This window comes from Sturnira hondurensis, unplaced genomic scaffold (genome assembly GCF_014824575.4).
Source record: "Sturnira hondurensis isolate 20B ecotype Veracruz unplaced genomic scaffold, ASM1482457v3 Scaffold0019144, whole genome shotgun sequence".
Classification (NCBI taxonomy): domain Eukaryota; kingdom Metazoa; phylum Chordata; class Mammalia; order Chiroptera; family Phyllostomidae; genus Sturnira; species Sturnira hondurensis.
In genome coordinates this window covers 3011579-3026962 of record NW_028091775.1, presented here as the reverse complement: position 1 = coordinate 3026962, position 15384 = coordinate 3011579, and the positions used below count along the sequence as shown (strand labels likewise).

Here is a 15384-nt window from a genome sequence, read left to right as displayed (position 1 = left end):
GAGTGTTTTAAAAAAGTATTGCTTGTTAGATCCCAGGGGCAGTTTAAGCTTTGTGATTTTTTTTAGGATGAAGAATGCTAAGAAGTAACATGAAATGGCTTGTATGGGTTGAGTTTTCACATATAGTTTTACTAACATTTTGTCCCAGTGTTCCGTACTAGAATTTATAATAAACATATTCATTACTAGAATATATTCCCTTTCTGAAGATGTTAGGTGTACTTAATAACTGATTTCTATAAATTATTTAAAGTGCACTCCAGAGACGGTGTGCCCTAATGGTTAAGAACACAGATTCTGAAACTGACTGTCTCGAATCGAATTCTAGTTCTTCTATCCAGTAGAATGAGACTTTGGGCTAATTTTTTAACTTTTCGTATGTGCTTCCCTTTTGTGACATGTGAAGTATATTAATAACAGAGGTGGTCCAATCAAAAGCACTGTTGTATGGATTAAATGAGTAGATGTGAAACCCTCAGAACACTGCTTATTAATGTATTTTGTAGTTATTCTGAGTTTTTGCTTCTTTTCCATGATTATCAACAATTCCCAGCCTTCTGCAATCTACTGTTATTTTATTTGCATAACATACTCACACTTTATTTTTTTTAATTTAAAAAAATTTTATTTTTAGACAGAGAGGAAGGGAGGGAGAAAGACAGGGGAGAAACATTAATGTGTGGTTGTCTCTCACATGTCTCCTACTGGGGACCTGGCCTGCAACCCAGGCACGTGCCCTGACTGGGAATTGAACCAACCACCATTTGGGTCACAGGTCTATGGCTCAATCCACTAAGACATACAGCCAGGGCTCAGACTTTACAAATACTCACATTCATATCATAATTTTGGCATACAAATAAACATTTGCTTTGGGGTATCTTTCTGTAAAACCAGTTTGAACAAGTTCTTCTACTCAAAATCCTGAAGCTTGAATGCAAAAGAAGAAAAAAGTCCCCAACTCTCATGGGGTATATTAAATATTTTATAACCTGACATGTTCATAAATAATTTGGAAACTTAAATAGAAAACAGTTCCAATAGGGCAATACCTGTTTTGTTTTGCCCCCTTCCCCAGCAAGTCTCCAGATACCCTTTCCACTGTTTTGGTCAAGTGTTTCTTGATGCATAAATTTTTTCTACCAAGGTCCTCAATAGATACCTGGCTTTTTATAGAACCTGGGTAAGTACACGAAAGCAAAGCAGTGCCCCAGGGCCGTGACTAATTCCAAAGGTGAGAAACGTGGTCCTACCTCCTCTCCATGCTCCCCATCTTTGTAGACCAGTTCATAGTTGGCAATGGTGTCTGAACGGGGAGGTGTCCAAGAGAGCAAAATACTCGTTTCAGACTCAGGTTCTGCTTTGAAGTTTAGTGGCTGCCCTGGTACTAAAAACAGGGAGGAAAAGGAGCTTACTATCATCATAAATATTCACAAGTTCTTTCATTAGTGCATCTGTTTAAAGCTTTCAAAATGCATCCACATGTATCAGCTTAATGGAGTGCTAGGTCTTTTTTTTTTTTTTTAAATAATGTCCAGATAAACTTGTGTATATAAAGCCCATTTCCCTCCTTCAAGGAACAAGGTCAATATTATGAATACTATACTTGTCCTTGAGTGGTAGGATATTTATACAAGATGAAGAATGAGCAAATATACAGGGTCTAGCGCAAATAATGCCCCTTGTTTATTACAACATCATAAGCATGTAGTTCTATCACACTCCAGCACACCATGTGACATTTTAGGTGCAATGTTCAAATTAAAACTGTAAATTATTACACCCATATTATTACCCTATCAACCACACTCAGGCAGGCCTTACTTCTGCTGGGCCCTGTAGAACATATTAGTCTCTGAATTCAATTCTGTATATAATGAAATTATTTACTTCACAACATTGTACATAATCAGTGAGATGATTTATATAATGCACTTTGTAATTAATATTGCCTAAATCATGAGTGCTAAATACATAAAAGTTACTGATATTTTGAAACTAAGTGGGAATTTATTCTCTAGCACTACATTTAACTTTCAATGTTAACACACCTCTAGGCTACCAGAATCACTTAGCATTTTTTTCTTACCAACCTACATTTTAAAAAATATTTTATTTATTTATCCTTAGAGGGGAAGGGAAAGAGAAAAGGAGAGAAATATCAATGTATGGTTGCCTCTTGTGTGTCCCCTCCTGGGAACTGGCCTGCAACCCAGGCATGTGCGCTGACTGGGAATCGAACTGCGATCCTTTGGTTCACAGGCCTGTACTCAATCCACTGAGCTACACCAGCCAGGGCCTGACATACATTTTAAGAAATTGTTTCAAAATGAAAGGAGATAAACTATCACAAATAATTGCTTCTAATCCCTCAATAACTTCAAATGACTCAGTACACTAGATCCAATATTAAACTTAATACTGTCCCTACTGAGAGGAAGCCAAATCACTACACAAATTTAAAAGTTTATAGAATACTTATTATAAAAAATACACTAGTTTAGTATAATAAAATAAACAGAATATATACTTCTCATATTAGTCATATCATTCAGGCAATAGATCATTTGAAAGGGCTGTACATCAGACTTGAGAACACTTCACTCAAATGCTGTATTACAATAAGTTGACTGACCCCGATGTCCAAATTAACACCTGATTCCCACAGGCCCTCCATCGACTATACACCACTAATGTACTGCAGGGCATCGCTGGCACACCTAACCTTACACTGTCCTTGGACAATGTCTGCTCTCATTGGTTGGTACCCATGCTTTGATGGCCATGAAAATTTTTGATCATAAAAAACACCTAAATTTGATTATTACCCCGTGCTACAGCTAAACAGATGTCCACACTTCTACAAATTCACATGAAAATTTAGAGTTTATTTAATCAAGAAAATTAAACACGTTGATTTGTACTTCATAACAGAAACCAAAAAGAAGTTCAATGCATTTTTGGCAAATGAGCATAAACATTCAAAAACATGTAAAACAATTTGTAGCTGATATATAAATTCAAGTTACTAAATAATACCTGAACCATCATTTTCATAAGAAAGAAGATCTTTGGAAAGACCTTCTTTCTTTTTGCAATCATGTCTCTGTAGTCTGATTTAAAAACTGCCGTTCATTTAAAGAGAGATTAAAGTCTGAAGGGACCTAGCAGAGCGGTTCCTAGGATCCCTAATTACCAACTTACTCCAGTCTACTGTTAACCTGGGCGTCTGTGTGTGCACACACACGTGTGCACATATTTGGACTGATGCTTAAGGCTTCCTATTTCTAATTCCATTCATCATCTTTTCTCCCTTTTTGTATCATAGGCCTTGAGATACTCATTAATTTGATGCCTCCGGGAATGTACTTTCAGAACAGGGTAGCAGCCTGTGTGTGTGTGTTTTTTTTAAGGACCTGCCCAGTGGGTGACCTAACACAATCATTCAGACTGAGACAAAAGAAGATAAAAGATCAAGAGCAAGAGAAGGAGCAACAGAGGGAAATAAAAAGCAAACAGGCAAACAAACAGCAAATACATTACTCCTAAAAGAGAGATACCAAAAACACTGGCAGCAGGAACAATGGAGGCCAAGAACTATTAGACAGATGGGGGAATTATGATTGGATTCTAATACTCACACAATGCGAGGGTTTCTCGGGCTAAAACTACACACAGACAGACACACACCACACACATATGTGTACGATCACTTATTTCCTCTAGTTTTATTCCCTTTTTTCTTCCCCCATACTTCCACAGGTCTGGGGAAGAAGAAAGCCTGTGATAACTCATGATTTAAACCAAACCAGAACACAGCCAGTATCGTCAAGAATTAAAACACACAGAGTTTTGAAGGGCAGCTCTCAGGACAATAACTGCTCGTTACGTATTTCCTCCCTGCCTAATTCTAATAATAAATTAAGTGACACTGATTGAAAACATCTTGGAAATCTAATTAAGTTTTTCTTACTTAAACTGTTTACTTTCTACCTTTTAATCTGTCTTGAACAAATTCCCAGGAGGCCTCAATACTTTATCCTTGTTTAGTGACACAAACTGCATCTAATTCTCTAATGCTGTTTGGTTCTATTAGGAGTCCACTCCTTCTAAATAAGGAGTCAAAGGGGCACATCAAAGTCTTGGAGGGTGTACTGCCTATTTTATTCTCGAATGAAGTAGTGGCCAGGTGACTTAATGGAAAGTCTCTTACATTAAGACTTAAGGGGATCTCCTCCTCTGCTTCCACAACCTCCCTCTTTTGAAATAATTTAGAAGGTAATTTAAGGTAGTAGATTTGAAACTGGTGGTAGAAATGCCTAGAGGTGTCAGGCAGGCCACCGAGATGAATGAGTGCAGAGACCGCGTGGGGCCTAGGACCGAGGAGAGTGCCTGGCCTGACCTGCCCGAGGGAGCCGCTGGGGCCCAGCACCAGCAGAGTGCTGCCTTTTGGGACATGGGTCCGGTCTTGCCCGAGCTTCTGATTTTTCAACACGAGTTGATGATATACCTTCTAGGTAAAGTCTTCCCATTTCTGACCATTGGAAATTAATTAAATTAATTGAAAATATTTGAAAAATACTGCACGGGGCTAACTGTGCCTACAGATGGAATCCAGCACACGGACTGGTGTTTTAAAAGCTCTTTACATGATGTCAGGGTCTGTGCTCAGGAACGCCTTACGATGCCACCAGTCAGACTTTCCGGGGGACTGAGAGTTCGCCTACAGCTACTGGTGCCTCAGGGTTCTTTAGTCCCAGTCGAAGCAACAACAATACAGCTGAGGCATCAAGGGAAAAGAAAAGAGCTGTGCAATTAAGGGGTTTATTTGTATGATCCCCAAACACACGTGCCCTATTGATGATCACGTGTGCATATGAAAAAACCCTTCAGGGGACTGCACACTGTCGTCTTTATTTTCTCTGCTTGGAGACATGGCGACACTTCATCATCTGACAACTGGATTTCTATACCAAATATCATGGCTCCTGAGATTCTACTACAAAATGTTAGTAGTCGTGTTTTATGCCTGCTACACAAACACATATATACGTAACATGTTTTAATGCTGTCACAGTCTTCGTACCGCAAACTTACTAGCATTCACTTTTTGTGTGTCGATGTCTACTTTATTTTATTTAAGAGCTTTTCTGTATTGTAGCATTTCCCTCACCAATTACCTGAACATAAATTTTATGGGAAACTCTGAAGTTCAGAGTAACTCATGGGCAAATAAAAACATCCCATCCAGAAACTTGTGGGCAATTATTCCACATGAAAAAGGGGAATGTGATAATACTGACCATAAACCAAATTTAGGACTTAGATGTAAAAAGGGGAAATTAAAGTAGAAATACAAATTTTTCTTTAAAATTCTATGTAAGAAATCCTTATATTCTGTAAAGTGGTGTCAAGATTACATTCTTCTTGGTTTACTTATTTAATGCCCCAAAAGAAATACAAATATAAACTATCAGCTCTCATAAATAAGATTATAGTCCCATTGATAAATGTAAAGTATTTAAGCAGTAGTACCATTATACTCTATAAAAATATCTGAAGGCAACCTAAAGACAGAGAATGGAGGATAAATAAGGAATGAAGAAAAAATCTGCATGTCATCTGAAATGCTGGTAATGTTAGAAGAGATCAAGAGAGAAATGTAGGGCACATCTCTAAAGAGAAAAAGGTTAGCACATATTAAATAACTGAATGGCCATTTCATCCAGCCATTTACAAATATGAAATATTACCAGAGACTAGAAAGTGTGGCATTACCAAAATATCTAGTACTTTAATAAGGTATGTATTTCAAACTATGTACATCTAGCGTATTGACAATTAATTGAAAAACAATAAAAGCAACAGCCAGAATTATAGTGGTAGTAAAACAAAATTCCAAACAAGGAGTCTGGTTGGTAAGTGCCACAGTATATCATGGACAAAGTAAGTACTTAATACATAAGCACCTGCACAAATCTTACTCCCAATTGTCATTAAATATCAACAAGAGAATGTTACATGTTATCACAGTTGAATTTACATCCAGAGCTCCTTTACTCATTTGTAAAACTGATTAGAGAAACCATGTGAATTGGGGTTGTCATTTTGGCTATTGACCACCAATCTTTTTTTTTTTTTTTAGTTTGCTGATATAGGCATCCTGTTGACATACACTAATAAAATGATTTTTTAAAGTTCTGGAAATGCAAAGTACAATGTCTCTAAATATTGTAGTTTTATACTTTAACAATTTTGCAATGCCCAGAATTTGTAGAATTACCTTCCTCAAAACATTTGAAGTTGATAACACTCACTAGTATTCAGTTAGTAAATGTATATAATTCTTTTCCTTCCAAAGACCTATGTTATTAAGATATACATATGTAAATCAGTAGACTTTTCCCATGAATCTATTAAGTGTATAGAAGAATTAGAGGTCAAATATGCTTTCTAAATAAAGTTCAGAAAAAAGATGTTAAATTTAGAAGATTTAGAATGTCTCCAATTAACATGAATGTTAAACAACATTTATTTTACTGCATTAGGTTTAAAATGTAATTTATACATTTCTTTATCAGAGTTTCATTTGCAATTTTATAAAATATATAGATACCTTAGACCAGAAATATACAAATTATATGAACCCTCCATTTATATTAATATATTAACATGAGATAGTAATCTTAGATAAGAACAAAAGTGATAACTTCCCTCTTAAACTCACTTTGTTACTAAACACTGTTTCTTAAGGGTCTGATTTTAAGCAAGAATAGGAATGTACCAGGGAATTAAAAATACCAAAAAGAAATTAATACATTTCATATATAGAACACATAATTTTTTATGTCTATGTATGTGAAATTAAAACACACTTGAGAAATCCATCCACATTATTAATCAGTAAATTCTCATAGAGAAAAAGTAAAATTGCAGTGAAGGTAATCATGTCTTTAAATTTTATATAACCTGACCAAAAGAATATTTCATAATGGTTTATGTTTTTTGCCTCGCAGTGATCCCAAGAATTAGCTAGTCAGCAGCAAGAAAAAGGAGCAACTCAGCACGAATTACATCAGGATCTCACATCACTGTGTCTGGCAGTTATCCACTCACATCCAGTGGCCTGTGTTAATTAAGCCTACAGAACCCATCAAATCACTGCGCTATTTTGGAAGATTTTTTTAGCCTATTGATCTTGGCAGGCACAAGTCATTATGTCATCATATATCTCCTCAATCAATGAGCATTAAAAGTGCAACTATCGTGGAAGGTTCTTGGAAATATCTTAATGTATAAAATGTCTGAAAGGGATGGGGGACAACTATTCTAATGAATTGGGGACCTGTTCATCTAGACTTTTCTAATTTCAGAGTCCCTAGACTACATTAATTCAATTCTCCTGTCATAATCCTACATTCACTGAGTTATGATTTATTTTACATTTATGTCTGCTGGTAGTATGGAAACAAAAACAAAGGTCTATTTAAACATCCGTTCTGTACCTTTCAATAAACCGTGAGCAAAGTCATGACTGTCTCTTAGTCTGTGTTCTGAATATAAGGGTTCTCATGAATCCCAGGATTCTTATGTTTTAGTTGAATTTATTTCCAGAAATGATTTGGTTTATGAGACAGCTGAACCTTCTTCTTATCAAAAAAGAGGTTATAAAACATTATAGGTTTCTATGTTTAAATCTGTGGTTAGAAAACTTAGAATCAAATTTAGTGACTGAGCATAATACCGTTTTACAAGAAAGGTATTCGCTTCTATTTCTTTCAGGTAAACTTATTTTTTCATATATAAATAGCTTAACACACTTTTTTACTGGGATAATATAATAGCCACCTCAAGCACTGCAGAGATAAATGATATATAATCCTTAAATAAAGATATGAATAAATGGCTACACTGTATTTCCTATCTCTATTCATTTATTGAACAACTCATGGGCACAAAAGCCTAGTAGGCATTAAAACTATCAATTTGCAAATTATTAATTGGAGAGATAATGGTGTTCAGAAGTATCAAGGGTACCCAGATTTAAATTCTGTTTTGCCATTTGTGACCCAAAGCAAGTTCCTAAATCTTTTTAGTTCCTTTGATCCTCAATTTACTCATTGGCAAATGGGATAATTCCCTATCTAACTGGGTAGTAAGGATCCATATAAAATTCACAGCAGAGTGCCCAGAATATTTTAGCTGACATGATTATAATGATAATTTATATTACTTATTAAGTTATATAGTATTTCTGTCTATTGTCTAATCTATAGCTCTGTTATGGGTTTAAATGTGTCCCACAAAAGTTCATACTGAAACCCTAACCCTAACATTCAGAACCTCAGAATGTTACCTTATTTGGAAGCAGGGTTGTAGTAGAGGTCATTAGTTAAAACCAGGTCATTAGTTTGGTCCTAACCCAGTATGACTGATATCCTCATAAAAGGGGAAATTTGGACAGAGAGACATGTACCCAGAGAGAATGACATACGCCAATGTAGGCAGAGGTCAGGGTGATGCTTCTACAGCCAAGGAACAGGCGAGATTGCTAACAAGTGCTGGAACCTCCCTCATGGCTCCCACAGGGAACCAATTCTGCTGACACTGTGATATCAGACTTCCAGCCACTAGAACAGACAGGCAGTAAGTTCCTGCAGTTTAAGCCACCCGGCGTGTGGCGTTTTGTTATAGCAGTCCAGTAAAACGAGTAAAATCTCTAATCTCGTTGGGGTGGCTACCATTTTACATGAGAAAACTAAAGTCCAGAGAGATGAAGTAACTTGTCCAAGGTTCAAAATCTTAGATGGGATGCAATCCCTGATTATATTATTCTAAGACCAGGGATTTCAAAAATAAGACAGCTGAAAAATCAGCAAAAACTAAAAGTGAACTGTAGGGATATATTCTCCTCATATACTGTCCTTTCTTATATCTTTGAAGGGTCTTGGAGCCGCTAAAATCGTATAAAATAATCTCCTAACAGTTGACCACTTTCAATCAAGGAAAAGAACAGGACTCACAGATTTCTATATTTTCTAATGAGAAACATACAACAATTAAAATGACCAACAGTATTTTTCTGTATGTTAATATAGCAAATAAACTCAGAAGAACTGCAAAAGCCGAGTATGGAAAACATACGGATGGTTTTAGTGTCAAGTGTCATTGTGGTCAAAGTTATTTTTATAATTATCTTTCATACCATTCAAGAGAATTGTAAATCCATGAGCAAACCAGTGAGGACCAAGTAATGGTATGGAAATACAATACAGCCCATCTGGCTGTAAATATGTCCTGAGGTTTCTAGCAGCCAAGGCAAATGGCACACACAGTCATGTGAGTCACAAAGCCCATGACATGGAAACAAGTCAGTGATTAAACAGTTTAATTGAGTTCTGATACCTGAGAAAATTCACTAATTCATGGCCAAGATTCCCAATGAATTACACACCTCTAGATTAGAGATGCTAACTCCAATAACATGGTTCTTATAAAATTATCAGAACAAACCAGTGGCCAACCCAAACACTGCTGGAGTAATTCAAATTTTAAAGGAGCCAAGGCCACAAGGAGTTGAATGAATAGCTCTCAGACACTCGAAAGTAAACTGTAGAAGAAAGTGGCTATGTTATATTCCTAACCCAGGTCAAAGCGGATCACTTCAAATCAAACAGCAGAGAGGTTTGATCTGTAAAATAAATAAAAATAAAACCACTTATAAAAAGAAAACCACTGGCCGTGTCAACTTCTTCATAAAATAGTTTGGCAGCTGCTCTAATGCCCAGTGAAATGAATGAAGCAGGCCCTAGCATTTGACCTTGGTAACTGTCTTCCTCCACCCCTGAGGCCACACACAAAAAAATCAAAAATACATTAGAAGAATATTTATTTTTGATCAAGCAGCTTCCTGGTGAATATAAGCCATTTAAACATCCAAGGCATTGATAGTTTTATTTTTATTTTTATTTTTTTCTATTTAATTAAAATATATTTGAATTAAATAAATACAAATAAAAGTGTATCCCACTGGTGTATTTAGGTCAGCAATGGGACAGGCAAGATATTAGTAAACAAATCTTTCCTATTAATATTATATAACCTTCATGAATAATTAGAATTCCATGCCCCTCACAAATAAACTTGCATCCTCCATTTAAGTAGTGATTTTCAAACTGTGCAACTCAGAGCCCTCTCAAAGCTACAATGTGGGAATAATAGGAATTTGGGGAACTGGCTTCCTCTGTTTCAAACAGAACATTCCTTATCCTCACTTCCATCCATTTATTATACTGAGGGGAAATAAAATCACATTACACACACACACACAATATTTTTCCCACTCTAAATACAGGCAGAGTATAGCTGTATTACAGGTCTCCTGACATAATATACTAAGAAGAACATAATATCACTTCATTGGTATTCCTGAAAAAATGTATGACCTATGCTTTTTCTGAGAAAACAAGTAGGCAAACCCAAATTGAGGGGCATTTTGTGATTTGGTATAGTTGGCCCGTGCCTACAGCTTATGAGACCTGACTGTGCACAGTTCTTTCCAGTGACACTCTCACCAAGATCACATTGGTAGGTGTACATAAGCCACCTTGGGAATATTCATATCATGGAAATTTGTAAAAGCTATATAGCAGGATTTTTTCCAAAAAACATACCTGTTAAACATTTACCAGATCATTGATGGATATTCCACAAAATATTTGGTCCATACACTACAAAATGTCAGTATCACAAACGTCAACTAATGCTGAAAAATGTTCTCTATTACAAGAAACTAAAGAAACATAGCAGCTAAGTATATGCATCTGTGAATTGGTTCCTGGACAGGAGACAAGTTTTTTTTCTCAAAGATATTATTAAAATAATCTGTACAATTGAAATATGAATTTTAGATATATATATGTATATATGCATTACTTATTTTCAACCATTGGAACATATGCTGGATACATCATTCTCCTTTACCCATCAGCAATATTGTATTATGTTACATTTCCTGAATTTGATAATTACATCATTGTTATATAAGAAACGTTTTTTCTTTTTAGGGAAAACACATTTAAGTTTAATATCTAAAATTTTATTTTCAACTCTTGAACTATCTAATTTTTCATAAATTAAATAGTTGTCGACACTATTCTCTCAGCATAGAAACAAGAATTGTTCTTTTGTTTTCAAAATGCTGCATGGGGGATGCATTCATCCACGTCATACAAGAAAGTCTTCAAGTCATTTGGGTACAAATGACAAGGACAGGATGTTATATGCATCATACCTCCACATACACGATTATTTAGTCTCTCAGGTGTCCACACCTATTTCCTTTCCAGATGCCTTACCTGAACCCATCACTTAGAAATTCTAAGGCTCAAAAATTAAAATGTATAACATCTCTGTTCTCTGTTTTGTTCCCCACCTGTTAGCATCAACTCCTCCCTCCTGCCCTGCTCCCCCTCCACACCTAGACTTACCTCCTGTCTGAGTGATCACTTGTATGTCACTTGAAAGAGGACCATCTCCAATTGAGGTGAAAGCCAGGACTTTGACAGAATACGTTTTCTGGGGCACTAGGTTGCCGATAGTAGTGATTTGGCTGTCAGCTACATTGTGTTTCATCCAGTTGTTGACATGCTGAGTGGGATCCATCGTATAATAAACTCTGTAGCCTTGGATCTGCCCGTTGGGCTCCTCAGGTTCCTTCCACTGCACGAGAATGGTGGTTGAACTCAACATCCGCGCTTGGACGTCCCGTGGGGCGCTGGATGGCGCCTGCTCCGAGGTCTGCGTTAGCACGGGCTCACTGGGAGGCCCGCGCCCAATGTTATTGACGGCGACCACCCTGAATTCATAATCTGAGTAGGGACTTAGTCCAGCGACACTGTAGCGTGTGGTTGCTACCCCATCAATCTCTTTGTAAGGTTCCTCAGAATTTTTAGGTTTATGCTGAATGATGTAGTGAGAGACGGGCTCGGGGTTCCCAGAGTCCCACGTCAGTGTGATGCTTGTGGCGGTGCTCTCAGTCACCACAGGAGTTCCTGGAGGCTTGGGTAAGGCTTGGTGGGGTAGGGGGAGAAACAAAGATAGTTGCTACCCATCATCTCTCAGACACTTTAAGAAGCCATAAACTCTACTACTGAAGTGACAAAATCATGTATCTACTATACATTTAATTAGATGACATTCTAGCAAAGAACCGTGCTCTAAATGGTCACAGAAGTACACTAAGACTTGAGTACATGACAAATCCCATTTTACTAGAAGGGCATCATAGCTTTGTACTTTGGGGCTGCTATATAAAACCACCCCTTATCAGCTATGTGATTCTGAATGTGCCGCCTCACCTCTCTCTGCTTTAGTTTTCTGATGTGAACATAAGATGAACTGTATGATTGGAAGTGTACAGTTGGGTAACTCTATTTCATGAGTTTGCTCTGATGATTAATGACCTAATCCAGTAATGCTCTTAGCATGGATCTGGTACCCTCAAAAATATTATTTGCAATTATTACCATTATTATAAGCTTGGCCAATTAGCCACTTGTTTTACATATAAATAACTAAATACCAATAAGTGCTGAAAATAATATATTGGATGCATTTTAGAATACATTGACTTGGTATTAAATTGTTATGGAAGAATGATATCCATATGGTTTTCCAGTTGTAAGACGTGTCACTATTATAATTTTCTCATAAATATCTAACCAAGATATTGAAATAAGAAACAATAGTAATTCTGAATTAATTTTAAATTCATGTTTTTAGTTTATATTAAAAATGCTGAAGAATCTAAACTAAAACATACTTACAAATAACTTTTTAAAATATTATTATAAGGAAAGATAAAGGAATTAAACAAAAAAAATCTCATAGACAACAGTATCATGGTTACCAGAGAGAAAGGAGAGTGGGAGAAGGAAGAGGAGGGTAAATGGAGATAAGAGGTGATGGAAGGAAACTTGACTTGGGGTGGGAAACACACAATGCAACACACAGATGATGTGTTATAGTATTGTACACCAAAAACCTACTCAATTTTATTGACCAATGTCACTCCAATAAATTCAATGAAAATAAAGCATTATTGTAATAGTATGTATTCTATATTCGCCACCAGTAATACCTGAATTACAAATATTTGTAATTAAATCCATCTTTCAGAGATCCATTTTTTTCCCTTCCAGCAGAAGAACACAACTCAAAATGCTACAAACTGAGAATACAAACCATCTGCATTGGTGGCCTCACATTTACCTGCTTTTGTCTGGACAACAACCCTCAAAGGCAGAGTCGTCAGGGGAGAATATACCACCAACTTCTTGGAGACAACTCAGAAGGTAACACTCACAAATTGGCCCTTCAGTACCCCTTTTTCCTTGTTGATATAAAGGCATAATGTACAGTATGCCCTAGAATGACAGCTTTTCAAGAGCAGCACACTTGTACTTGGTAACTGCTGGATCCTCCATACCTAAAACACTGCCTAGTGGTGAGCAGGTTTTTCATTGATTGTTCAATGACCTACTGAATATACGAGTCAGTACTCGTTCTCCTCACTCTCTTCAAGCTGCTGTTTGCGTGTTGGTTCACTTTTTGCCTTCAAGATTGACCCTTATGTTTTATTTACTTTTGAGGCCAAGAAGGTAGGGAAATAGCAAAAGCCAGGAAAATAAAGATACGAAGTTGAACAAGATATTAGTTTAATGTGATTCCTGCTTTTGATTTCTGAAGGTTTCCAGTAAACTTTCAAATATTTAAAGCTGAAATGTTTATTATGAGAAGGTGATTCACTATTTGCACATCACTCTAAGAAGGACAGAACAATAATGCCTGGCTGAGATTTTACTAAAAAACAATAAAAAAGACATTTGTTTAAACAATCTGGGCTGTCATTTTTCAAGGAAGTCAGTAATCCATATTTTCCCTGGATGTCTGAATTTTTAAGGCAAGTAGAAATATTGCTAAGTCACATTTATTGTACAGTATGAAATTTCTGTCTATTATGTATGGATAAGTATGTTTAATACAATTAAGAATATGCAATAAAATATTATTTTAAATGGTTAAATGTTACCAATGGTGTGTACCTTTGTTCTCTTACCACCTGATTGATTTTATAAGGCATATATTTAATATATATGCTTGGCTGGAAATACAGCATCAACAATAACAATGTGTTTTGCATTTCTTAGGATCAAACTTCCTAGAAAGGGAAGATAATTTGGGTTTATTTTACAGTAGTTCCAGATATCTGCAGAGACTTCAAGTCATCCTCAGTCTGACCCATTTTGCAAGTGTTTTATCAATCTATAAACACTGGGTAAAAACAATAGCCTTCACATTCACTTTTTTCTTTCTTTGATTCAGAAATATCTGTGGAATGTAGTACTTTGGTATGTACTACATTCTACATTCTCTTTAGTTCACTTATTTCAAGGAAAGCACATTTCTTGAGCACTTCATCAATACAAGATGAAAAGATAAAGCTAAAAGAATATAAATCCACTTGCATTTTGATTTTTAATTGTAGGGTCCATTAAAAATTTTTAAAGGATCTATTATTTAACCATGTTAATCATAGCTCTTTCTTCTTTTCTGCTTGTCTTCAGGGTTTCTGACATTTAGTAAAAGTTATTAGGGTTTTTCTATCATGCGATCCCTATCAAAGTTCTGGATTACTGTGAAACTTGTAGCCTTCAGTCCTTCCGCAACAGTGATTGTGTCTAGCATTCCGCACTGCGCCAGGGTAGTTCCTGGACCCAGCCAGCTGTTAAGTAGTTTGACGATCACTGATTCTTAGGCTGCCAAAACTTTTAGGAGAGAAACTGCCTACATAGATATGTGTATCTTATGTGATACCACATAATGATTAGACTATGACGTATAAAACAGTAAACAATGGACGGATTCACTTTAGAATTGCTAGGATAGACCTTACAGAGGCATTAGTCAGGTGACTTACAAATAGCCAGACCCTCGAAGCATGAGCCTCTGAGCATACCTTTGACAGTGATCTGTGCTATTGCTTCGATGACACCCAGTGTTGACATGGCAACACAGGTGTAATTTGCTGACTGTCTTACATCATTCAGTTCTAGGACATTTCTTCCTATTGGCATATCGTCTTCAGGTGTCAGGTCTTCTGCCCCCAACATCCACTTCACGTAAGGCATTGGTGACCCCACAGCCACACAAGTGATATTAACACTTCCACCTGGCATGATATCATGATGAGTGGGTGGGATAGAGAATCTTGGTGGGACACGACGAACTGGAACAAAACACAGGGGAAAATGATAAAATATACAAGGCAAGAAAAATGGCTTGTTAAACAGATGACATGCACTGTACACACAAAATTAAACA

General features: G+C 36.4%; 1 protein-coding gene across 23 annotated transcripts in view; it reads right to left on the bottom strand.

The window, feature by feature from the left end:
• The window catches only part of PTPRD (protein tyrosine phosphatase receptor type D), a 520593-nt gene that overhangs the window by 184731 nt on the left and 320478 nt on the right, over positions 1-15384 (bottom strand). For all 23 annotated transcript variants that reach the window (XM_037070904.1, XM_037070905.1, XM_037070912.1 and 20 more), the window contains 3 exons: positions 15020-15289; positions 11490-12071; positions 1254-1387 (listed from right to left, as the gene is read on the bottom strand). In XM_037070904.1, the coding sequence (XP_036926799.1) occupies positions 1254-1387; positions 11490-12071; positions 15020-15289 (986 nt within the window). The remainder of the gene's footprint in view (positions 1-1253; positions 1388-11489; positions 12072-15019; positions 15290-15384) is intronic.